The sequence below is a fragment of the Odocoileus virginianus genome, chromosome 28, assembly GCF_023699985.2.
Source record: "Odocoileus virginianus isolate 20LAN1187 ecotype Illinois chromosome 28, Ovbor_1.2, whole genome shotgun sequence".
NCBI lineage: Eukaryota > Metazoa > Chordata > Mammalia > Artiodactyla > Cervidae > Odocoileus > Odocoileus virginianus.
In genome coordinates, this window is record NC_069701.1 from 30055062 (window position 1) to 30082187 (window position 27126).

Consider the following 27126-nt stretch of genomic DNA (forward strand, 5'->3'; position numbering starts at 1 on the left):
CATTATTCCTTTGTCAGTTGTTTCATTTGCTATTATTTTCTCCCATTCTAAGGGTTGTCTTTTCATCTTGCTTATAGTTTCCCTTGCTGTGTAAAGGCTTTTAAGTTTAATCATGTACTACTTGTTTACTTTTGTCTTTATTTCCATTACTCTAGGAGGTGTGTCATAGAGGATCTTGCTTTGATTTATGTCATCGAGTGTTCTGCCTATGTTAGCCTCTAAGAGTTTTATAGTTTCTGGTCTTACATTTAGGTCTTTAATACATTTTGAGTTTATCATTGTGTATGGTGTTAGAAAGTGTTCTAATTTCATTCTTTTACATGTAGCTGTCCAGTTTTCCCAGCACCATTTATTGAAGAGGCTGTCTTTGCCCCATTGTATATTCTTGCCTCCTTTGTCAAAAGTAAGGTGCCCATAGGTGCTTGGGTTTATTTCTGGGCTTTCTATCCTGTTCCATTGGTCTGTATTTCTGTTTTTGTGCCAGTACCATACTGTCTTGATAACTGTAGCTTTGTAGGATAATCTGAAGTCAGGAAATTGATTCCTCCAGCTCCAGTCTTCTTTCCCAAGACTGTTTTAGCTATTTGGGGTCTTCTGTGTTTTCATATGAATTGTGAAATTTTTTGTTCTAGTTCTGTGGAAAATATCTTTGGTAATTTGATAGGGATCACATTGAATCTGTAGATTGCTTTTGGTAGTATATTCATTTTCTCAAAATTGATTCTTCCTACTCAGGAGCATGGAATATCTCTCTGTTTATGTCATCTTTGATTTCTTTCCTTAGTGTCTTATAATTTTCTGTGTATAGGTCATTTGTCTCCCTTAAGTTTATTCCTAGTATTTAATTCTTTTTGTTGCAATGGTGAATGGGATTGATTCCTTCATTTCCCTTTCTGATTTTTCATTGTCGGTATATAGAAATGCAAGTGATTTCTGTGTATTGATTTTGTATCCTGCAACTTTGCTAAATTCACTGATGCACTCTAGTAACTTTCTGATACTATCTTTAGGGTTTTCTATGTACAGTATTATGTCATCTGCCAACAGTGAGGGCTTTACTTCTTTTCCGATCCAGATTCCTTTTATTTCTTTTTCTTCTCTGATTGCTGTAGCTAGGACTTCCGGAACAATGTTGAATAATAGTGGTGAAAGTGAACACCCTTAGGGGGATTGCCTGAAGTTTTTCACACTTGAGAATAATGTTTGCTGCAGGCTTATCATATATGGCCTTTACCATGGTGAGGTAGGTTCCTATTATGCCCATGTTTTGAAGAGTTTCAATGACAAATGGGTGCTGAACTTTGTCAAAGGATTTTTCTGCATCTATCAAGACTATCATATGGTTTTTATCTTTCAATTTGTTAATAGGGTGTATCACATTGATTGATTTGTGTATATCAAAGAATCCTTGCATCCCTGGAATAAAGCCAACTTGATCATGGTGTATGAGCTTTTTGATGTGCTGCTGAATTCTGTTTGCTAAAATTTTGTTGAGGATTTTTAAATCTATGTTCATCAGTGATATTGGCCTGTAGTTTTCTCTTTTTATGTTGTCTTTGTCTGGTTTTGGTATCAGGGTGATGGTGGCCTCGTAGAATGAGTTTGGAAGGGTTCCTTCCTCTGCAATTTTTTGAAAGAGTTTTAAAAGGATAGGCACTAGCTGTTCTCTAAATGTTTGGTAGAAATTCTCCTGTGAAGTGATCTGGTCCTGGGCTTTTGTGTTTTGGGAGATTTTTGATCACAGCTTCAATTTCAGTGCTTGTAATTGTGTTGTTCATAGTTTTTATTTCTTCCTGCTTCAGTCTTGGAAGATTGAACTTTTCTAAGAATCTGTCCATTTCTTCCAGGTTATCCGTTTTATTGCCATATAGTTGTTCATAATAGTCTCTTATAATCCTTTGTATTTCTGCATTGTCTGTTGTAACCTCTCCTTTTTCATTTCTAATTTTGCTGATTTGGTTCTTCTCTCTTTTTTTTCTTGATGAGTCTGGCTAAAGATTTGTCAGTTTTGTTTATCTTCTCAAAGAAACAGCTTTTAGTTTTATTAATCTTTATTATTGTTTACTATTATCTTTCATGTCTTTTTCATTTATTTCTGCTCAGATCTTTATGACTTCTTTCTTTCTACTAATTTCGGTGGGTTTTTTATTCTTCTTTTTCCAGTTGTTTTAGGTGTAAAGTTAGGTTGTCTATTCGATGGTTTTCTTGTTTCTTGAGGGAGGATCGTATCATTATAAACTTCCCTCTTAGTTTTTGCTGCATCCCATAGATTTTGAGTTGTTGTTTTTTCATTGTCATTTGTTTCTAGAGATTTTTTTTATTTCTCTTTTGATCTCTTCAGTAACCTGTTGGTTATTTAGAAACATGTTGTTTAATCTCCATGTGTGTGAGTTTCTTACAGTTTTTTTTTTCCTTGTAATTGATATCTAGTCTCATAGTGTTATGGTCAGAGAAGATGCTTGATACAATTTCAATTTTCTAAAATTTACTGAGGTTTGATTTATGACCCAAGATGTGGTTTATCCTGGAGAATGTTCCATGTGCACTTGAGAAGAAGGTGTATTCTTCGGCATTTGGATGGAATGTCATGAAGATATCAATGAGATCCATCTCATCTAATGTATCATTTAAGACTTGTGTTTCCTTATTAATTTTCTGTCTTAATGATCTGTCAATTAAAGTGAGTGGGGTGTTAAAATCTCCTACTGTTGTTGTGTCACTGTCAGTTTCTTCCTTTAAGTCTGTTAGTGTTTGCCTTATGTATTGAGGTGCTCCTATGTTGGGTGCATAGATATTTACAATTGTTATGTCTTCCTCTTGGATCAGTCCCTTGATCATTATGTAGTGTCCTTCCTTATCTTCTTTATTTTAGGGTCTATTTTGTCTGATATGAGGATTGCTACTCCAGCTTTGTTTTGCCTCCCATTTGCATGGAATATATTTTTCCATCCTCTCACTTTCAGTCTATATGTGTCTTTAGGTCTGAAGTGGGTTTCTTGTAGACAGAATATATGTGGGTCTTGTTTTTTGTATCCATTCAGCCAGTCTGTGTCTTTTGGTTGGAGTATTTAATCCATTTACATTTAAGGTAATTATTGAGATATATATATATATATTCGTATTACCATTTTCATAATTGTTTGGGGTTGATTTTGTAGATCTTTTTTCTTTTCTTGTATTTATTGACTATATAAGTCCCTTTAACTTTTGTTGTAAAGCAGGTTTGTTGGTACTGAATGCTCTTAACTTTGCTTGTCTGAAAAGTTTTTTTATTTCTCCATCAATTTTGAATGTGATCCTTGCCAGTTACAGTAATCTTGGTTGTAGATATTTTCCCTTTCAGCACTTTAAATATATCCTGCCATTCCCTTCTGGCCTGCAGAGTTTCTGCTGAAAGATCAGCTGTTAAGCATATGGGGTTTCCCTTGTATGTTACTTGTTGCTTTTCCCTTGCTGCTTTTAATATTCTTTCTTTGTGTTTATTCTTTGTTAGTTTGATTAGTATGTGACTTGGCGTGTTTCTCCTTGGGTTTTTCCTGTATGGGGATCTTTGTGTCTCTTGGACTTGATTGATTATTTCCTTTTCCATGTTGGGGAACTTTTCAACTATAATCTCTTCAAAATTTTTTTCATACCCTTTCTTTTTCTCTTCTTCTTCTGGGACCCCTGTAGTTCAAATGTTTGTGCTTTTGATATTGTCCCAGAGGTCTCTGAGACTATCCTCAGTTCTTTTCATTCTTTTTACTTTATTCTGCTCTTCAGAAGTTATTTCCACCATTTTATCTTCTAGCTCACTGATTTGTTATTCTGCTTCAGATATTCTGCTATTGATTCCTTCTAGCATATTTTTAATTTCAGTAATTGTGCTGTTTGTATGTTTATTCTTCAATTCTTCTAGGTCTTTGTTAATTGATTCTTGCATTTTCTCCATTTTGTTTTCAAGGTTTTTAGTTATCTTTACTCTCATTATTCTAAATTTTTTTTCAGGTAGTTTGCCTATTCCTCTTCATTTATTTGGACTTCTGTGTTTCTGGTTTGTTCCTTCATTTGTGTAGTATTTCTCTGCCTTTTCATTACTATTATTATTTTAGTTCATTGTGTTTGAGGTCTCCTTTTCCCAGGCTTCAAAGCTGAATTCTTTCTTTCTTTTGGTTTCTGCCCTCCTAAGGTTGGTCCAGTGGTTTGTGTATAAGGTGAAATTTGTGGTGAGTTTTGTTTGTTTGTTTATTGGTGTGTTTGTTTTTCCTCTGTTGGGCAAGGCTGAGAGAGGTGGTAATCCTGTCTGCTGACGACTGGGTTTGTAGTTTTGTTTTCTTTGTTGTTTAGATGGTGATCTGGTGAGGTGGTAGAGAGTCTCGTATCCCAGTGGTTTCCTTCGTGTGAGTCTCACTATCTGATGCTCCCCAGGGTCAGTTCTCTGAGTCTAGGATCTTGGAACCGGTGTTCCCACTCCAAAGGCTCAGGGCTTGATCTCTGGCCAGGAATGAAGAGTCCACAAGTGGTTTATTATGGCATTAAGTGAGGTTAAAACAAATACCCAAAAACAGGAAACCAAAGAGAAACCCTAGACAAATGGCAGTTACAAAATCAGGCAAATAGTAATTAAAATAATGGATTATACACATATACACCCATAAGTAAAGTCAAAGCAGTCCCTGATTTTTAAGTTATTGACCTTGTCTGAAATCTGGCTAAACTTTATTAATTCTAATTTTTTTTTTTTTAGTGGATTCCTTAGAATTGTCTAATACAAGATCCTGTCATCCCTAGGGAGATAGTTTTAATTCTTCCTTTCCAATCTGGATGCATTTTATATCATTTTCTTGCATAACTGCCCCGGCTACAACCTTCAGTGTGACACTGAATGGAAGTAAGGGTTGAGGCATCCTTTTTAGCCATAATGCACTTATCTATACAACTAAACATAGGTGGGGATGAAATTTCAGGTATACATTATATATTTATGGTATATGTCTGTGCACCACCTAGCTTTTTGTAACTTGTCAGGGTGAAATCTTCCATATAGGCAGCTAAGTTTCTGTCTTGTAGACATATGTGGTAAAGCATTGGGGCAAAGCACGTGTACATCCGTGGGTTCACAGAAGATGGGCATGGCTAAACAACAGCAATGTGTTGTCTTATTTCTAGTCATGGCAAAAATCAAACCACTGAGCTGTACCTGCTAGTCTTCCTAATGGGACTCACCTTCCAAGTCTCCTTTTTTCCTTGGAGAGGGTTGTTTTTACATGGGAATGGATGGATGGAAGGTTGGTTATTTAAACCTGCGAAGTGGAAAAGCCCAACTTCAAAATGAGACAACTTAAAGTGAAGATACAATATTTTTCATCTTCATGAAGGAGTACTATGGGGAAAAAGCCCTAGACTTGTGTTCCAAGTGGAAGAGCTGATAACCAGTGGGTGGACTTTCATAGTTGATATCAATTCAGTGTAAGAAGGTCTTGCAAAAACCCAGCTACTCCATGTTAGAATGAATTTCTTGTTGGTTTAATAAATTCTATTCATAAGCTTCCAAAGTCATTTACAGAAAGTGAAAAATTTTACTTGTAAGTATTATGTTCTCAAAAATATAATAACCAGTAATGAAAAATGCAGCCATCTTCACCTCTCAAAGCTACCAAAAGGTGTCTTTGAAATTAAGTTTATTTTATAAAGTGGTCCCACCTTGGGTCTCCTGGAGTGTATGCATGGATTTGGGTGACTGCTGAGAGATCAGCAACTCAAACTGGCCTATTTTCCATTTGAACAATACAAAACACACTAAATCTTATTATTCACTGGGGCCATCCCCCTGCCAAAAATGTTCAGCCCCAAATGATGATGCCAGGTTTCCTCCCAGGCCATCTGCCGCGCCTGGCTCAGCTTTCTGCAAATTCAAATGCTTCCTGTTTCAGATGCTTTTGAATTTCCGCTCTTTCTGCTCCCAGGATGGCCCTTCCACCCACGTGGAGACCACAGACCTCCCTAGCCCACTCTGTCTCTTCTCTTCCTCTTTGCTCTGACACTAGGCTTCTCTTCTGGATTTGCAACAATAAAATTTCTTCTGAGGTGAATTCCGCGCCTTGAGGAGAATATTAATGTACATTTGCCTTTGTTCTTAATTAGATTCCTTGAAGGGAAAACCTCTTGGCCTGGTTTATTATCTAGCTTTGTAAGAGCTTGTCTGCTTTATCTAAACACTTTGAAGAAGTCTCTTCACCTGCATACCGCCTGCATGCTTACAATATAGATTTTCATAATACTGGTCAATTGGAAAAGGGGAGAATGTGGGCGGCACAGATACAGGAATGCTTGAGGGGAAATCTCTAAAGGTTGAGAGAGAGAAGGAGGTGAAGCCTGGGGAGGGTGGGAAGGAGGGGGAAGGATGGAAGGAAGAGAGAGCAAAGCCTTACAGAAATGCAGAGACCCTACCCCGGGGCTCCTGTCCTGTCTAGTTACTATTCAGTGTTTGGCCCCAATTCAGCTTCTGGGAAAATTTAAGATTGCTGTTTTGACAAGTCATCACACGATGAGAAAATATAGATGGAAAACGTCTCCCTGTAGAGTTCTAAATAGTTGGTGACAAATGTTCCTTCCTGTCTGAAGCATGGGTCCCAATACCCATCAGCCGCAGCTGAATATGGTTTACTGTGAAATTTTTTAGGACCCTCCCCCACCTTGTAAGACAGGACTCCCCCTCTTTTCCCGCCCCTCCATCAGAGCAGGCATGGAGCTGGTAAACCTGGATTTAGTGAATTAACTGTGTATCAGCTCTTGTCTAGGAGGGGCATCTAGAGCTCAGGTTCTTGATTCCTGCTATTTGCAAAATACTCTCAGTTGGTATCCCCCCTGGGTTTTGAGATCCATTCTGTAGATATTTTCAGATGTCCAAGGACCACCCCCTCCCCTAGGTTTATTTTCTGACTAGACGTTATACTTTTTCATCATCACTATCATCTGTTCCCACATTTCATTTAGTTCTGTTTTCTTCATGAGCCTCAGTTCTGAATCTTGTCCTCATTCTCTGAGGTCAAGCCAAGTGTGTGAGCAGCTAACCGTCTCCCGTGTAAGGAAGGACTGTACTGCTCACTGGGGCAGAGGGAAAAGTGTCTTGTGCAAAACGTCATGGTTTTAGTTAAGGTGAATAACATGTTAATGTCAATAATGTCAACCTTATTGCCAGTAGGTATGAACGATTAGAAGGAACAACAGGAAGATGACAATTAGGAAATTTCATTTTTAAAACTTGACAAGTGCAAACCTAGAAAGAATGAAATCTCCTGTTTCTCAAAGGAATGAAATAAAATGCCCTGGGCTTACTGATCCCATGTCCTTCTTCCCAGACACACGTGTAATGGTGAAACTCCTTCCAGAGGGTGGGGTTTCAGAATGTCAGAGTGGGTTCCATCCGGAGTGTGAATAATGAGAGTGACACCCAGCCCGAGGCCATGAGGACCAAGCTAAGTGCGCTCTTCCTTCTGGGTTCTTGGGTCCACCCTTAGTGGAGCAGGACCAGGCACGTGGTGAACATGGGGGCGGAGGGTCCTGGAGGGGTTTTCCTGGTTTGGAAGCAAGTCTCACTGTTTTCATTACCTACTGAGGATGTGGCAGAAGCCACATGGAGGTCCCGCTGGACTCCTCGGGTGGCTTAAGTGACTTAGAGCTACAGTAAAATAACAAACATGCTAGAAACAGCCTCCGAGTTACAAGGAGCTGCACACACACAGAACAAAGAGTGAGCGTGCCAAGGTCTTCTCTCCAAGAACCACCCCCTCCTCCCCCACCAGCCATTTCAGTCTTTCTGGAGGGGAGGGGATGGGCCTTTGGAAATGCTGGAGTCGAGTATTTATAGGAACCCAGACGCACCAGCTGTCTCCCTTACGTATTACTGGCCTGATTCTTCAGTGCACAAGATGAATAATTTACCCAAAAGCACATGTAAGTGTCTCTTTATTATTCATTATAATGAACTGAGACAGGAGTAATTCTCCACTCTGCTGGAATTCCCCAGGGCTTAACTTATCCAGACTCAGCTTGCTCTCCCACAGTTAATCTGAGTGGAGGGAGCCTTTTCTCTCTGGACATGTGGCCTGACCAGGACTTGTCCCATTTGAGGTGTGTGTGGGAGGAGGAGATGGGGAGGCCAGACCAATGGATGTCAGGACAGTATGAAGCACTAAGAGCGCTGGCAGCAGGTCTATTGGGTACCAGGTGATGAAGTGTTACAAAAGAATTGTCAAAGGGTAACAGGGATTGGTAGTCAGTGTGTGTTCAGGAAGTGCATAATTATTTTCAATATTCACCTGCACAGAACATAATTAAAAAGATGCATCCATCCACTGAAAAGCATGAATTTTATATTTTTCATTCAAGCTAAAGGTTGATTCTCTCTTTCTCTTTTCTCATCTTCTTTTCTTTCCCTCCCTCCCTCCTTCCACCTCATTTTCCCTATCTCTGCCTCATGGACTCCCTTCTTCCCTCTTTATCTCTCCCTCTCTTACTCTGCTCATTTATTTATTGATAATGCATGATTCAATACTCTGTAGTGGTCAGTATGAGAAAAGAATCTTTAAAAAAAAGAGTGGAGATATATATGTGTGTGTATATATATATATATATATATGTATCTGTGTATAACTGACTCACTTTGCTGCACACCTAAGGCTAATACAACATTGTAAATCAATTACACTTCAATAATTTTTAAAAAAATTTTTAAAAGAAAAATACATGATAGGGAAACCCAGCCTCTCCATGTTTGATGAATAATTGGGTTTTTGTGGTGTGTCTTCCCAGACCTTCTCAGTAAAGAGTTCCATGAGAAGATCTCCTCTGGTCAGAGCCACAGATGCTTGGCCTCACAATGGGAATAGTGACTATATTGTCATGTTTCTTCCCTTACTCACGCCCGATGAGATGGGCAGGGCTGGAGAAATGCAGGCTATGTCCAGGCAATCCTTGTTCCTTGGTCCCCAGTAGGCAGTTGAGAGTCCAGGAGCAGAGAAAGCCTTGGTCCACTCAGACCAGCCACCAGTGACATAAATTAAAGGTAGCAGCCCCTGGGCCTGAACTGGAAACATTTGCAAAACTAACCCTGTGACTTTCTTGCCCCCAGGGAATCTCCCCCTCTGGGCCTCTTGTGGTCCATGGACAGAATTTTGCTGCTTTCTATTTTATTTTTTAAGGGGCAATAGTTCGCATAATCTATATAAAATAAGTTACTATTCTGGAAAAGATGATTGGCTTATTAAAAATGGATAACATATATTTTTAAACAAGTCAGGTTGACATCCTGCAGGAGCAGTGCTGGCGGGAGCCGAGGAGCCTTCCTGCAAAAGCATCACTTCCCATCGCTTCTCCTCCAGCTGTCCCTGCCCATCTGTCTGCTTAATGAGAGCTTTATTTTTAAAACACTGATAAGGTTCAATTCAGATGTGTAGTCTGTTTGGGGTGACAGGAAGAATCAAGTCAGTTTATAGGCCTCAGAGTCTTGCGTGAAGCCAAGCTCATAAGAACACACACAAACTAGTTCAAACTGCAGGCAGCATGTTCTATAGACTGGGGCTCAAGAGGTGGATCCTCTACTTAATTTTCCAAACTTTATAACTGGTCTATGTGTGCACTGGAAAATGAGCATGAAGGGAAGGTCAACATTGTTGTAATGTTTCAGTTATCATTATTCTATGGTTTTGAATAATTATGGAAGTATGTATGTTGTTATTGTTGTTTAGTTGCTAAGTTGTATCTGACCCTTTGGGATGCCATGGACTGTAGCCCACCAGGCTCCTCCATCCATGAGATTTTCCAGGCAAGAATACTGGAGTGGGTATCTATTTCCTTCTTCAGGGGATCTTCCCAGAGCAGGGATTGAACCCAAGCCTCCTATGTTGGCAGACAAGTTCTTTACCACTGAGCCAACAGAGAAGCCCCAATCTTATGCAGGATTATTATTATATATGGTAAATAATAAATAAAATAATTTATAAGTAAATAATATATTAACTATTGATTGTGCTCTCAGATTGTGATGATACTAGTATTAAAAGGATTATTTGTTTAGTATTTATTACCATCAATGATTTTTGAAATATCATTTCCCTTTTATAAATGAGAAAATCTGGTGCTCACAAAGGATCAGAAAATGACAGACCTGTGACTGGAACTCATGTATCTCTTATTAAAACATTGACTCTCTTAACCAGAATATTACACAGAAATCCTAGTGAAAGGATAAAAGCTAATCAATTTTCAGCGTACTTTTTTGTTTCATAAGTAAATCAGTGCTGATAAGTTTCACCTGACCCCAGAAGGGGATTTTTTTTTTTTTTTTTTTTTTCCCCCAATTCTGCAGAGAGAAGAATGACCTCTGAGGCTCTGCCTGACTCCGGGATCCCATGATCCCTTGCATTATATGTGGGAAGGTGTGTGCAGGGAAATCCATGAGCTGTAATTTCTGCACTGCCGGAGTCTTTGGTCCCACGACACTCATGCTGGCAGCCTGTGGCTGATTCGCTCCATTCTTCAAAAAGATATCAAGCTCCCCAGACTCCCTGCTTTTAATTTAAAATTTTAATTTATATTTTTCCATGGATGATACTGAGACAGACGTGGCCATGAGTAAATATGTCAGGATAATCTATTGAATGGAATGAAAATGGTGTGTGCTTGGGAAACACTTTAATTTCATCTTGTGCACTTCTTTACGGCTCTAATGAGCATATCGGGAGGCTGGGTTTCAAAGTTGTTCAGGATATAGTGGAAGGGACAGTGGAGTGGGAGCCTGGGATGAATAAATAAGGTGACCTGTTCTGGTGGCTTCTCCAGGCATCCTCAACCAGCCACTGGGCAGTTCCTGAGGCAGCTGTCATCTGCCTCAGGAGAGGCAGGGCGGAGAGCAAACGCATACCTCCTTTTTACAGCCCCACCTGAGTTCTGCACCAGTGGCCTGGACCACAGGGGCAAGAGATGTGGGGCTGAATGATGGAAGAGGAGGGGCTTTCTTTATTCTTATCTTTGAAAGATGCTTTTCTTCTTTACTCAAGGGCTCACTGCTTCTGAAATGGCTTGGCCTTATGCTATAACGCTACCTTTAAATTTAAAAAAAATGTTGGAATATAATTGCTTTACGATGCTGCATTAGTTTCTGCTGTATAACAAAGTGGATCAGCTGTTTATGTATACATATCCCCTCTGTCTTGCTTCTCCCTCCCACATCCTCTCCTTCCCATCCCATCTGGGTCATCGCAGGGTACTGACTTGCAAAAGAAGAATGTGGGTTGAAGGAGGCTTTCCAAAACCACCTGTGATTCCAAATGTGAGGTAACCATCCACCAATGACTAGCCAGGGCATCGATCTGTGGGGAGACCCTTGGCTAAATCCTGTGCCTGTCCTTCATTTGCTCTGAGATGCACCCTTACCGCTGTTTCGCCAGCTCACAGGGTCTCCTTGCATTGGGAATGAGATCCTTGGAATAACTGTTACTTTTCCTTGCTGTCCCGCAGCTCATGTGTGGTAAACGACTCTTAAAGGAATTGAACACGCAGCCCTGAAGCTCTGACCTGAAGGACTCCCTTCAACTATGGTCCTGTCCCTATCATCCCCTTTCTGTTTAGCACTCACATGATTGGCGTTTGATTCCAGCAGTGCCTCAGTCTGCCTGAGAGATGGAATGTTTTGGTACCTTGTTCTAGGATGAGGGTTGTCCCGTTTGTGCAGAGAGACTGCCCAAGACAAGGACTCCACAGCATGAGCTGCCAGGGCCTGCGGGCCAATGGGAACTCTCCTTCAGGTGTGCACAGCCGTATTGATGGATCTCTCAATTATGTATTGTTAAAAATACAGCATTTTCCCAACCACCAGTCATCAATCTAGAAACCAGCCCATCAACCACTGTGTCAACACGCTGTGAATGAAGCCTGATACAAATACAAAGTTACAGTTGTCTCAATGGCTTTAGCTGAGAAAATAAACCTTAGAGGGAAGTGAAATCCCACTGCAGAACTCTGCACAAGTCGAGTGCAGACCGCTTCTCAACAGGAAGGTATTTTTGGAAATAAAGAAAATCTTGAAAGTGAGAGGGTTTATAAGTGGACTGGGAAAGCCCTGGATCAAGCTGCCAGGTATTTTGGTAAAAATGTAGATCTCACCTTCTCTCTGATCTGTTTGTGAGCAAAATAACCTGTTTTGAAACTGGGTGCAGACCACCCTCCATGAAACTCCATTCTTTATATATGTGAAAATACAAAAAGAGAAACCTTCAAAACTCCTTGGGAAGTGATAAGCCAATGGATCCAGGATCTCTTGGTTAAACTAACATGCACTCCCACATAACAGCAGTTGAGTTATGTTTTTCCAAATGCAGCAGCAAGCTCTCTGACAATAGTAATAAGGCAGGTCCTGTTTAAATAATGTGTACTGTGTTTAGGTACAGGTCTGACTCTGGCTTATGTATTACTTAATTCAGCCTTATGATGGCCCTAGGAGGTAAATGTGTTCCTGCTACTTCACAGATGGTGAGGGGAGGCTCTGAGGGAATAAACCAAGTTCCTCTCCTAAAACCCGCTGTTGGTCAGTAGTGGAGCCCTTATCTGTCTGAGCTGAGGCCCTCTCCTCAGCTCTACTATGTACTGTCTCTTTAAGGCCCAATTCAGCTGTGTCAACAAAGCTCAAAAAGAATGCTTGACTCCCACCATCCTTCTCAAGATCATCAAGATCTGTCTAGATGGCCCATCTGAATCTGAATGGGTTTAATCCCTGTGGACAAGGGCCACTACTGTGTGGTCACCACGTATTCCTACTTTCTATCACAGCCAGCCTCTTTCATGCCAGCTCATTTGCTCAAGGACCTCATTCAAGTTTCCAGTGCATAGAACCCACCAGGTTCTCTCTATCCATCAGGGCCCCTGTCTTCTTGTCTCCTTTCTCAATTACTTTCCAGTTCCTTTCATGCTTGGCTTCCTCCCCCTTGCCCATCTGGCACCCTCCAATGCTGGACGAACCCAGCCATCCATGCTTTCTGTGCTTGCAGCTTAGCAGCTGAGCAGATATTCTTGGTTGGAGAATATCCTCAAAGCTGGCAGAGCAGTGTTGCTATAAATTCTTAGCCATGCACTCTAAGTGGGTCCTCAGCATGGCCTGTGAATCCTAGCACAGATCCCTAGCAATCTTGCTCTCTTTTTCTGCAAAGGCTATTTCACTTTTTCTTGCATCTACCTTCCTCCCCTGAATATTCATTGGGAGGACTGATGATGAAGATGAATCTCCAATGCTTTGACCACCTGATGTGAACAGCCGGCTCATTGGAAAAGACCTTGAAGCTAGGAAAGATTGAAGGCAGGAGGAGAAGGGGACGACAGAGGACAAGATGGTTGGATGGCATCATTGACTCAATGGACATGAATTTGAAGAAGCTCTGGGAGATGGTGAAGGACAGGAAAACCTGGCATGCTGAAGTCCAAGGGGTCTCAAAGAGTCGGACACAACTGAGTAACTGAGCAACAGCAACAACCTTCTTCCCTCCTACTCTCCTGTTTACCATCAACTGATAACGCTGCCCTCTACTTGGGAGAAGATAAAAACCATCAGTCAGGAGCTCCTTGTTTCCTCATGGCCAGAGCCACAAACCCATTTGTGTTGCTATTATTCTTTCCTTCTCTTCTGATACAAAATGAAGCACCCTTCCGTCCCATGCTTTAGATTCCACTCTCTTTCCCTTTACCGAAAAGTTTCTTTGTGAGTCATTCAGTTTCTCCTGCATCATCAGTTGCTCCTATTCAGTAAGATTGATCTCATCAGTATACCCTTACATATTAAGTACCATAATGTGTACCTATCCTAATGTAAGAAGGCTGGCCCTTGTCTTCTTCAAAGTGGCATCCCAGGTTGTTAGCATCAGGCATCTCAAAGTGTGGTCCAGCCCTCCCACATCAGCATGATCACAGGGCTTGTTAGAGACACAGGTGTTTGGTTCTCACCCAGACCTAGTGAATCAACAGCATGCACAGGTAACTGGTGGGCATTTAAACATTTGAAAAGCCCTAGCATCTAGTAAGTATTCAGTAAATATTTACAAAATGAATTCCCAGTGTTTCCAATCTTAAACAAACAACACTCTGGAGATCCCAATGACTTTTATGGCCCTATTTCTCTTTCTACCTTTGCTGAAAATATCCGTGAAAGTGTCATCTACAGATATTGCCATCAGCCCTTCACTCCCATTCACACCTCACTCCTGCATTCACTCTCCTCCCCAACCCCTTCCTTAAGCTTCAGACCCTCTTGTCACGGGGCTGTTATCTGTTGTCTACAAGGGTGCACTTGACTCCTTGCTGGTCCTACTGCCTACCCTCCAGTCTCCAAGGGGAGTCCAGTATATTCCTGCAAGCATAATTTACACCATGGCATGTGTTTACCTGAACCTACTCAGGGATGCTCCATTACACCCAGTCTAAAATACAGACTTGTCATGTTGCATCTATTCACCTCCCAGCCTCATGAAATCTACCCTTTTCCCCATTCGCCTTGCTCGAGCCCCTCTGGGTTCCATTCTGCTGCTTCCCTGAGTCAACTTCTATCCCAGATCCTGTATACCTGCCTTGTCCTCTCTCTAAAATGCTCTCTGTAGCCAACACCTGTGTCTGATGATTGGTTTCAGTTTTCTACCTTAGATTGTCATGTCCTCAGAAGGCCTGTCTACTCACATATCTCTGGAGTAAGTTCCCATGCCATTGCCTGTGATGACCATCCCAGTGGTCTCCTTGGCTCAGTTTGAGTGGATTCAGGGATTCTGAAGGTTGTAGATTCCACATTAATCCCACAAATCCACAAGCATATAAAGGGTAGAGGCAGGGACCCTGCTCAACCTCTTGAGATGCTGCTACTGGGGTGTCTGACAATTAGTAGGTGCTGAATAAATGTCTGTTAAACACACAGGTGAATCTAGCTAGACCTTTGGTCATCTCTTGAGTGGGATCGGGCGTCTTCTTACTGCTCTTCTGTTTTATCATTCTCCTGAGTGTAAGAATCTTGAGGGCAGGGACCTGTGATGGCTTTGGTTGTTAGTTTTATTTAATCCTTGCCTCTGCCTCCTCTAGGACAGGTATCCTCTAGGGCGATACCTCTAGGACAGGTATCGTCCCAGCACACCTGGGTACACACAGTGACTTGAAGTTTGGAAAGAGACCAGCTCAGCCACCCATCACCTGGAACAGAGCTTTCTCCTGACGGTCCTCCCTTCACAGCTGTGGTCAGCCCTCAGGGCTGCACCTTCCTTACTGCAATAGGAGTCCTCCTCCTGTCTCCCTCCTCTCACAGCCCTGCCCATAGCCCCTCTTCCGTGGTTGTAAGTGATTTCCCTTTGTGAAGCCACCTTTCAATGCAATCACTCCTTTCATTTTCCTTCCTGCACTAGAGACTCTGTCCTCCTTTCCCCCCGGCCTTCCGCAGAGCTTGTGGGGACGGGAAGTTCGCTTGCCACTTCAGGACGCAGAGAGCACTGTCTTGATGGACTCATCCATCATCGGTCACAGCCCAAAACCCCACACACCATTATCCTATGGCTGATTTACTGCTTCAGGTGACATCGTGTTCAGGAGAGCCCATACCTTCCTTGTTTTTTTTTTTAAAGACTCCATTTCCTCCAGGACACTCATTCTTGCATGCCTTCGCATATGTTTCTTTCTGCATAACATCCTCCCCCACTTACACATGTACACACGTGCACACATAAGGCATACACACCCTTTCTATGTATTAATGTGACTCCACACTCCAGCTGCTGTGAGCAGAGCACCATCCTCCAACGAGGATGTCGTGTGTCTGGCAACCTTCAAAGTCAATGTCTTGCACTCCTGAAAGTCCCTCTTTAAGCAGCTCTGACCTTGTCCCACGCTTCTGTGGAAGCTCTCATATATATTCCCCGTCAGGCCCTAGCAGACCCTAGTAGCAAATATTAGCTCTAGCAGAGTTATGACTCTCTCTGAATTTTTTGAAGTTTCCCCTTATGTCACTTAGGATTCTTGTTGATGTTCTCGACTTGACTGGATTTGTAACTTAGGAAGCAACTGAGTAGTTAAAGCTTCCCAAGGAAACAGTTTTGTGCAATTAAGCATACCTTGAAACTAGTTTAGAAATACTATATTTTTTCTTCCCCTCTCCCTTCCTTTAAAACATTCATTATTGACCCTTGAATTCTCTAAAACAAGATCACCTTCTTCCCATTTTTGATAGCATTATTAATATATTTTGATCCATGTAAGATTTTTAAATGAAATCCAGTTAACTCTCAATTTATAAAAAAGAGGCACCTTTTTAATAAACAAAGCCCCCAAAAATGATATCATGAGTAAATTTAAAAATGAAATTCAAAGCAATACATGTTAGGTTTTAACATTCAATCCTTTTACCTTTTTCAGCATTTCTTGAAGGCTTTCTGAAAGGTCATTCTTTAGCAAGAGACAGTGGTAGGCAGAGACAGGTGACCAGGGATTCCCAGTGGTAATATTATTTTAAAGATCTTATGTACATAAAATCATAAAACTAGATATAAATGCCTTAGCCCTATGCCCTTCTATGACTCAGAAATTTAAGTTATAGATCAGGGGACTTCTCTGGTGGTCCAGTGGTTAAGACCATGCACTTCCAATGCAGGGGTTTCAGGTTCGATCCCTGATTGGGGAATTAAAATCCCACATGCCATGTAGCCTGGCCAAAAGAAAAGGAAAAAAATGATAGTATAGATCATACATGTACATAAATAATTTAAAGTTTTCAGCATCAGTGGAGCTGATGATGCCTTATTAAAATTAATTTCCTTGTTGCCTGTGAATGTGGTGCTGATGTCTGTAAGGATATCTCTTGACTTCAGCCCATGAGCCTTGATGACCAAGTTCTTCTCTACATGGATTCACTCTAACTTTGGGGGACTCCTCATCACTCTGGTTTTGAGTCACTTTTCTTGGCAGGGACACCTTGCTGACACCAGGAGTCCACCTTCTATGCTTCTATATAGTCCTAGAGAATGGAAATGCTCACTAACAGATGCAAGTCCAAACACTGAAATCTAACTGTGATCAGACCACATCCACAACATGCATATGTGATATTTGTCTGGAGTATTGTAAAAATTAAAAGCAGTGAGTTACAAAATACAAGTAGAGGACCTGTGGATCTTGTGTGTGTGCGTGTGTATGTGTGTGTGGGAATGGCTCATAGAGAGATACAAACATAAAAGTATTTCCAAGGACATCTACTTCACCTTATATGGATCCTTTTTTTTCTCTAGCTTTATTGAGATATAATTGACATAATGTTTTGTTGTTTAGTCGCTAAGTCATGTCCGACTCTCCGTAACCCCAGGCTCCTCTATCCATGGGATTTCCCAGGCAAGCATACTGGAGTGGATTGCCATTTCCTTCTCCAGGGAATCTTCCTGACCCAGGGTCAAACCCATGTCTTCTGCATTGACAGGCAGATTCTTTACCACTGAGCCACGACAGAAGCCTAATTGACATATAACACTGTGTAAGTTTCAAGTGCACAGGATGTTGATTTGGTGCATTTAATTATTTCAAGATGATTACCTTTGTAGAATAAGCTGTCACCTCCATCCCGTCACATAATTTGCATTTCTTTTTTGTGGTGAAAACATTTAAGATCTACTCTCAAGGATGTAATACAATATCATTAGCTATAATCCAATGTGGGTTCTTTTTTCTGTCAGCTTGAAAAACATTACCTTACATCTTTTAATCATTATAAATATGTGTGGATCACCTTCTAGCTTCCCAGTGGGCTGTGGGAGGTGCTGATGATACAAAGTGAAGACCACTGAGATAGTTCTTACCAGGTGGTATTTACAGCCTAGCAAATAAGTGCGTATATAATGAAACCTAGTGCTACAAATTCTATGGCGAAAAACATTGCATTACAAAGAGGAGGAAATTTAGAATGATATGTCTATATTAGAGATTAAACTCTATTTGCCACTGTCTACTCCTGAGGGCAGACAAGCATGCAACATAATTTAGGTATTATCCCAATAACTAGGCTGGAAATAAAAAGGCATTTTCTAGTTAACTTCAGTTTCTCAAAATGCCAATTGTCAATTCTCTGAATGCAGAATCTATAAAGTTATCTGTAAAGGAGAGACACCATTTGTTAGGCTGGTTTCCAAGACTCGTTCTCCAGCTATCCAGATTATCTAAATGTTCCACAGCTATCTGTGGGTATAAGTGAGATTTATTTTTAATCTGTGTATGTGACATTTATTTTTAATGTAGACTTGATTTTCAGAGACGCGTCGTATTGAATTCGGATTTAAGAAGATAAAAGCGGCAGTGTCTAGCAAACAGGCGCCGAGGGTTTCCCTGACCACTTCGTCTCTCTCAAGGATGCTCCTCGCCCCCCTGGCACCCTCCGTTCCTTGTCCTGCTTTTATTTTCACTGCTTGTCATTCTCTGAAGCTAAGATACCTATTTTCTTGGGTGTTTTTGTTGTAGGATCAAGGGTGTGACCTTTGTCTGCCTCCTTCTGGCATTTCAGCTCCTACAGTGTCGCCTGACGCACCTTAGACACTCCTGAAATACCGTTGTGTGAATAATGGCCGTTTTTGGTTTTGTATTTCCAGAGGCAAAATATAACAGTAAGAACAAAATAATGACCATATGGAAGCTGGCCAGTTTCACTTTTCAGGATGAGCTGGTTATCTGTCTTCTGTCTGGTTTCTTTAAGGCATGCGAAGCCTCTTCATTTATGTCCAACTCTTTGGAACCCCATGGACTGTATGTAGCCTTCCAAGTTCCTCTGCGCATGGAATTTTTCAGGAGAAAATATTGGAGTGGGTTACCATTTCCTCCTCCAAGAGTCCCTCTTCCTGGCCCAGGGATCAAATCTGAGTCCCCTGTGTCTCCTGCATTGCAGGCAGATTCTTTACTTATGGAGTCATTAGAGAACCCCTTCTTTAATGCAGTGGTTCTCACAGGGGGCTCCCCAGACCAGAAGCTCTGACCTCATCTGGAAACTGGTTAGGAAGGTAAATTCTCAGCCCACCTCCAACCCACTGCAAGGAAGCTCTTGGGAGTTGGGTTTAGCAATCTGTGTCTTAAAATTCACTTTGCTATATAGCAGAAACCAACACAGCGTTGTAAAGCAACTATACCCCAATAAAAAATAATAATAAATAAATTTAAAATTTCAAACCAAATTAAAAATTAAAAAAAATAACTCTCTAGGTAACTTTAATGCAAAACAAAGTTTGAAAACCACTGTCTTAAGGCATGGGTTTCCCCTAACTGTAATTGCCACCTCTGACCCAAAACCAAACCGGGTGACTTAATGTGTGTGAGTCTCTCAGTCGTGTCTGACTCTTTGCAACCCCATGGACTGCAGCCCACCAGGCTCCTCTGTCCATGGGATTCTCCAGGCAAGAATACTGGAGTGGGTTGCCATTCCCTCTTCCAGTTTACCTTAATCCCATGTCGCCTATTCAGCAGAGTTGAACGTAATACTTTGCAAGCAAGACCCCTTTCCATCACTGTCTTTCAGGCGTTTCTCTACTCTTTCTGATTCTGCTTTCCACTCCTCTTTTCATACATAGCTAGAGGTGTTTTATGGCTGTGAAAAACTCACTTCCAAATGTTTTTCCAGTTCTCCAGGACTGCTTTATCTCTTAAGAGAAAATTAATTAAGTACCATAAATTTGAAGAAAATGTTGGCTGACCTCATTATTTGGGTTCTTAAACCACAAGCACTTTTTTTTTTTTAAGATTAAGGAGACAACCACAGCATGGAAGTACAGAACTCTCTGCCATCCAGGGGTCATCTACCCGAGGGGTACACGAGGCTTTCCATGGGCTATGTGCAGGGCTCTGAGAGTGTGTGCTGCCTGGAGGGTCAATTTGAACTGACTTGTCTCAGAGTCAGCTCCTACCAGACCGTGCAGCGATATGAACTGATGCCACTCACCCCTCTACCTGCAGTTGTAGGTCTTACACAAGGAAGTATATCTAAAGCAGTGCATTTTCAAGATCTAAGATGTCCTACAATGGATCTGCCCAAGAAAGTGCCTGTGTTTGGATTATAGCTCTGACTCTCCTTTCTGACTGCTCCCACTTAACTATCTGTCCAGGAGAGAATGTCCTTTACTTCCATTGTCACCTCCGCCACTCTTACCAATCTGTCATCAAGTGGAGCATCATTCTTGAAGGAGAGTCCCCGCAACATAAAGAAGACAAGTCCAGAAGGAAATGGCACAGTTTGTTTTTTTTTCATCAGTAATGAATTCATGGCAAAACTGCTACCTTCTTCATCTTGGAATTAGAATCCAGAGACATAGAGATGCTTTCTGACAGAGGGCATGTGATTTGGCACATTAAAATAAACAGCATTTCAATTTTTCCCACCTTTCTCAGCATATTTGGTTAACCAAAGTGCTTCCAAGTAACAAAATAACACATCTTTAATAGCCATTTCATAAAGCCTAGTAAAATACTAGCAATATACTGTCCAGATATTGAGAAATTGAATGAATTTAATATTGGGTTACAAAGACCTTTGCAAGTCAGGTATTTTCCAATTCATTGCTTTAAAAGAAATTGAAGGAGGAATTAATTGAATTGTCAGCTGTGAGATCATTAAAATAATTTTTGAAGCTATTTTACTATGTGGTTTTGGGCATATATTTTGGAAGAGGTACAAAGAACTGAATGACACTGCTATACAAGATTTTCATTTCCATCTTCTTGCTTATGTGAACTTGGTTTCTTTCAAAGCAAAATAGGAATAGAATTGATCCTGAGCTCTCACTCTAGTATAATGATATTTATTGATGATATAATAACCAGAAAAGCCTCCTCCATCCCATTAAAAGCTATATTTCCAGTAAAAGTTTACTTCTTATGTTTAATTATTACTTAACAACATGTACAGAATATTTATATCATTTTATCAATATTAGCCTTATAACAATAACTCATTCTAAAAGAAACTAGTATTATTCGGAACTTTACAGTCACAGAATATGAAAAAAAAATAAATTTCAGTCTCTACATTTTATATATATTGTTGCAAATAAATATGATAGCTGATCAATAAATGATTTTCAAGCATAAAATACTTTATCAGGATAAAATGCTGCAAATAAAATCCTGCAGAGAATATGTATAATAGACACACAAGTTCAAGTTTAAAAAACGAGCAATGCACATTTTATGACTGTTAGAAAAGAACTTGTTCATAATTTTGAAAGCAAACAATCATGAGTATCAAATCACTATGGTGTTTAAATTTGTATAGAGATATATAGAAACGAACATTATGACATTTTAATTTTAAAATGTGAATATTCTCCATAGACCAAAAATGCATCCTTTGCAACTATTACTTAAACTTTAAACATATTATGTCAGCTTAAAAATGGGCAAAGGATTACATAATTGACCAAAATAAAATCAAGTCTGTCGTCTGCACTCTCTCCTGTGTATGTGGTCCCAGGGTCTGGGATACCATACCCTTCACTTTGCCTGGATTTACTGTCTGCTTCCAGGTTGGCCAATTCTTGAAGCTGTACAGTTGGAATTTAACCTTCAGGAATCATTCCAACAGGGGTTTGACCTTCATGAAAATACAGCTGTTATTAAGGGTTGGCACATTAATTCTTATTTGCAACTGAGAATAAATGAAAGAGTTTGTTAGATTTTTTTCCCACCAAGACATGCCTTTGAAATAAAGAGCAGAGAGCGCCAATTAGGGATTGAGTCTTCACAAGGGAAATGACAGTTGCTGTAGAACAAAAATGCACAGAAGGGGAAACTAGAGTCCCAAGGATGCCGAGGAGACAATGTGACCTGTTTTTCTTCTTTTTTTTTAATTAATTTATTTTTTATTGACATATAGTTGACTTACAATGTTGTTTTAGTTTTAGGTGTACAGTAAAGTGACAAGGTGTTTTATAAAACACACACACACACACACACACATATATACATATGTATATATTCAGTTCAGTCACTCAGTCATGTCCGACTCTTTGCAACCCCATGAGCTGCAGAACGCCAGGCCTCCCTGTCCAACACCAACTCCTGGAGCTTACCCAAACTCACGTCCATTGAATCAATGATGCCATCCAACCATCTCATCCTCTGTCGCCCCTTCTCCTCCTGCCCTCAATCTTTCCCAGCATCAGGATCTTTTCAAATGAGTCAGCTCTTTACATCAGGTGGCCAAAGTATTGGAGTTTCAGCTTCAGCATCAGTCCTTCCAATAAATATTCAGGACTGATTTCCTTTAGAACTGACTGGTTGGATCTCCTTGCAGTTCCAAGGGGCTCTCAAGAATCTTCTCCAACACTACAGTTCAATTCAAAACACCAATTCTTCAGGCACTCAGCTTTCTTCACAGTCCAACTCTCACATCCATACATGACCACCCGAAAAACCATAGCCTTGACTAGACGGACCTTTGTTGGCAAAGTAATGTCTCTGCTTTTTAATATGCTGTCTAGATTGGTTATAACTTTCCTTTCAAGGAGTAAGCATCTTTTAATTTCATGGCTGCAATCACCATCTGCAGTGATTTTGGAGCCCAAAACAATAAAGTCAGCCACTGTTTCCACTGTTTCCCCATTTATTTGCCATGAAGTGATGGGACCAGATGCCATGATCTTGGTTTTCTGAATGTTGAGCTTTAAGCCAACTTTTTCACTCTCCTCTTTCACTTTCATCAAGAGGCTCTTTAGTTCCTCCTCACTTTCTACCATAAGGGTGGTGTCATCTGCATATCTGAGGTTATTGATATTTCTCCCGATAATCTTGATTCCAGCTTGTGCTTCATCCAGCCCAGCGTTTCTCATGATGTACTCTGCATATAAGTTAATTAAGCAGGGTGACAATATATAGCCTTGACGTACTCCTTTTCCTATTTGGAACCAGTCTGTTGTTCCATGTATATATATCCTCACTTATATTCTTATATATTCTCACTTATATATTCTCTCGCTTATATTCTTATGTATTCTTCTCATATATAGATTTTTATATATAAAATCTTTTTATAGATTCTCTTTTTAGATTCTCTTCCCTTATAGGTTATTACAAAATACTGAGTGGAGTTCACTGTACTATACAGTAGGCCCTTGTTGTTTACCTGTTTTATATATAGTAGTGTGTATACGTTAATCCCAAACTCCTGATTTATGCCCCCTCTTGGCCTTTGATAATCTTAAATTTGTTTTTATGTGTCTGAGAGTCTGTTTCTGTTTCGTAAATAAGATCATTTGTATCATTTTTTTAAGATTCCACATGTAAGTGATATCACATGGTATTTATCATTCTCTGACTTATTTCATTTAGTATGATAATGTCTAGGCCCATCCATGTTGCTGCAAATGGCAGCACTTCATTTTGTTGCTTAACAGTAGCGATGATGGTGGTGGTGGTGGTTTAGTCACTAAGTCACTAAGTTGTGTCCACTCTTATGACCCCATGGACTATAGCCCACCAGGCTCCTCAGTGCATGAGATTATCCCAGCAAGAATACTGGCGTTCCTCCTCCAGGGGAACTTTCTGACCCAGGGATCGAACCCACATCTCCTGTGTCTCCTGCATTGACAGGTGGATTCTTTACCACTGAGCCACCAGAGAAGCCCAGCTGAGTAGCATTCTATTGTATACATACCGCATCTTTGCGGACACTTACATTGCTTTCATGTCTCGGCTATTGTAAATAGTGCTGCTATGAATGTAGGGGTTCATGTATCTTTTCAAATTATGATTTTCTCCAGATATGTGCCCAGGAGGGGGATTGCAGGATCACATGGTAACTCAGTTCTCCATATAATTTATACTAGTTTACATGCCCACCAATAGTCACAGCCTCCAACTGTTGAGAAGAGTAGGTGAGCGTGTGTGAGGCAGAGATCAGCTTCTTACCTTGGTGACGACCAGCTGAAGTCAACTGTATTGTTCTCAGGGGTAGGCAGGGGCGTGTGAGAAGGAGGAGGAACTCTGCTTGGCCACTTTCTCCTCCCCTCTCCTGAAATCTGAAGAGATAGCCTTACTTCTACCTCCAGACTGTTGGCTCTCTACAGCGAATTTCAAGATCCATGTTATAAATTGTACTTGCAGGGCTTGGGGCAGCTTCGGGTACAGGCAATGCCAGTGAAGGGGGGTGGGTATGGAGGTGAATATGTCCCAGTTTTGACTTAACAGCAAGTGAAGCACTTGCCATATAGATTAGCTGTGATCTGTTTGAAATACCGATGCACTTTCTCTCCCCTCTGGCCCTGGGCCACTTTTCCCACAAGGTGGTAAATGCACTCGAGAAATGTAAACTAATTTTCATATAAGCCTAAGGGGAAAAATAAGATAGAAAGCAAATATACAGCAAAGATATTCACATAATATGTTTCAAAATCAAATAGAAATGATTTTGTAGCATCAGGTCTTCAGGATGATTCAGGCCACTGTTGCCCTCTATTTAAGAAGTTTTATCAATAATTGATCTCTTTTAACACTGGGTTATGTTATTTCATTTACTCCTGAAACAACAACAGCTGCATTTATAATAGAATCTCTTAACACTCTCTGCCTCTTCTCCCTCCCTTCCCCTCTCCCCACTCTTTCCTTTTCCCCTTTCTTGCTCCCTCCCCTCCCCACCCTCACTCACAGGTGTACCATAGATGATCGGGTCACCCGGGTGGCCTGGCTGAACCGCAGCACCATCCTCTATGCCGGGAATGACAAGTGGTCCATAGACCCTCGTGTGATCATCCTGGTGAACACGCCGACCCAGTACAGCATCATGATCCAGAACGTGGACGTGTACGACGAGGGCCCCTATACCTGCTCCGTGCAGACGGACAACCACCCCAAGACCTCCCGCGTCCACCTCATCGTGCAAGGTGAGCTGATTGGACGGGGTGCTGGCGTTCCCATCAGCGATGCAGAGGGCCCATGATCTCAGCCTGTGCTTCCACCTCCTGTAGGAAGACACAAAAAGCCATTCCTCTGCAGAATCCAGAGACTGAGTGTGTCCTTCCACTTGTGGGTGTCTTGACTAAGTGCTGAGGGTCTTCACAGAGCTTCTCAGGTTTATCTCTGGTCCTTCTGTTCTCATTAATAGGTTGTTTGGTATTGTTGAGTTGGTTGAGCTTTCTGAGGTTTGGACAAGATATAGAAATATAATATATCGTATGTTAGTTACTTAGCACTTTGGAGTTAGGGCAAGATACTTTAGGAAATTGATTATACTACTCTCTGTGCCTGTTATTTTTTAGAGGCTTAGTTCATGATAAAAGGTTAATAATATTGATGTAAAATCATACGATGTATGGCTGTTCTTGCATAGCTGATAGTTACATGTGATCTGGAAAGGGATTCTCAGTGTTGTTTGGCATTGCTGTTGTGTCTGTGTACACCCTTTTAGCCCCACAGTGGAGCTGAGGTCAAGAGGGATATTAGTCAAAATGTCTCTAGGTCTACTTTGGAAATAAATTTATATAATTAAAAGGGGGCTCCCTAACTTCCTCTCCTGTTCTCCTTAAAAAATCAGAATTAATATAACCCATGCATAGTACTTCAGAGTTTTCCATTTGGATTTTACTTTGTGGGAGAAAAGTGGGGTTAAAAATATCAGAATCTCAGATATCAACTATTAAATATTGAGAATTAAAAACTCACATGGAGAGCAACCATAAGCTTTGGGGAAGCATCATAAGGCAGCCTTACAGATGACCTTACGATGAGCTATTCCCTGCCAACACCCCCGTGACTGTGCAAAGCAATTTCTATCAGGTATCTATTCATGGTGCCAAAGAGGTACTGAGCAGACCAGCCCCCAGCCCCCAGTGACACAGCCTTCCTCCACCAGAGGGTGGAGTCTTCTCAGTGTCTCCTACTCCAACGTCTTGGAGCCATGCATGAGCTCAGCTCAGAAGGAAGAACGCATGTAAGTTAGCATCAGTAAGTGCCTTTAATCAGATCCCATCTGCAGTCAGCCTAATGGATTTTTTTCAGGTTGTGATATGTGTGCGGCATTCTTGCTTAGCTAGTATGTATTCCCTCATCTCTGCCTTTCTAAAATATATAATTTTGCTCATTTTGGTTGGCTTCATGGGGAGTTTGAGTACCAGGTAGTCTTTTCATGCTTCAGACATGTATAAAATTTCAAGGGGACCATTCTTTTCTTTTAGCTGGGGATCTTTGCTAGCAGCAGAGAAGGCAATGGCACCCCACTCCAGTACTCTTGCCTGGAAAATCGAATGGATGGAGGAGCCTGGTAGGCTGCAGTCCATGGGGTCGCCAAGAGTCAGACACGACTGAGTGACTTCACTTTCACTTTTCACTTTCATGCACTGGAGAAGGAAATGGCAACCCACTCCAGTGTTCTTGCCTGGAGAATCCCAGGGAAGGGGCAGCCTGGTGGGCTGCTGTCTATGGGGTTGCACAGAATCGGAAACGACTGAAGCAACTTAGCAGCAGCAGCAGCTTTGCTAGTGGGCCATCTGGGCTCTGACTCCACAGGCCTTGGTAGTGGCCTGAGCTTGGCTGGGGCTCTGTCTGCTGCAGTCCCTGCTCCCGACAGGCCCTGGGGCTGATGGAGCACTTGAAGCTTTGCCTCCATTCAGCCTCCAAGCCCTTCTCTGATCCATGCGCCCCCACACTCCCACATCTGATGCCACACAAGGACACCTATGCTCCCTGCTGTGTCTCTTCTCCATCCGTATCCCACCAGCGGGATGGCTTGGGATGATCATGTCTTGGGAGCTACAAGACAGCCTGCCATCTGGAGATAAAGACAAGTGCCATGTCTGATGCTTCTCCTCTGGTGAGGCCCTCCCCAGGATCAGTTATCTGAGATGAGTGGGGATATCTGCAGAAAACAAGGAAGCGTGAACTCTCACCACCCGCCTGCCACCTGGGCTTGGTTCCAGAGCAGCTGAAATTCTCAGCCTAGGAAGTAACGCCTCCGCGGCACCTCCATGGCCTTGACAGCAAAGTTATCTTCAAATTCAGGAAACTCGGCGCTGAAAGAAAAAAGAACTGTCAGGCACTGTATGGCAACAGTCTCAAACAGAACAAGACTCTCACTTTTCAGGAAAGAAGACAGATTGTGCAAGCATGTCAAAGTCAACA

The 27126-nt window shown here is 41.4% G+C and overlaps 1 protein-coding gene across 5 annotated transcripts in view; it reads left to right on the plus strand.

Moving 5' to 3' along the window:
* The window catches only part of OPCML (opioid binding protein/cell adhesion molecule like), a 1017619-nt gene that overhangs the window by 767809 nt on the left and 222684 nt on the right, over positions 1–27126 (plus strand). For all 5 annotated transcript variants that reach the window (XM_070457403.1, XM_070457402.1, XM_070457401.1 and 2 more), the window contains one exon: positions 24661–24893. In XM_070457403.1, the coding sequence (XP_070313504.1) occupies positions 24661–24893 (233 nt within the window). The remainder of the gene's footprint in view (positions 1–24660; positions 24894–27126) is intronic.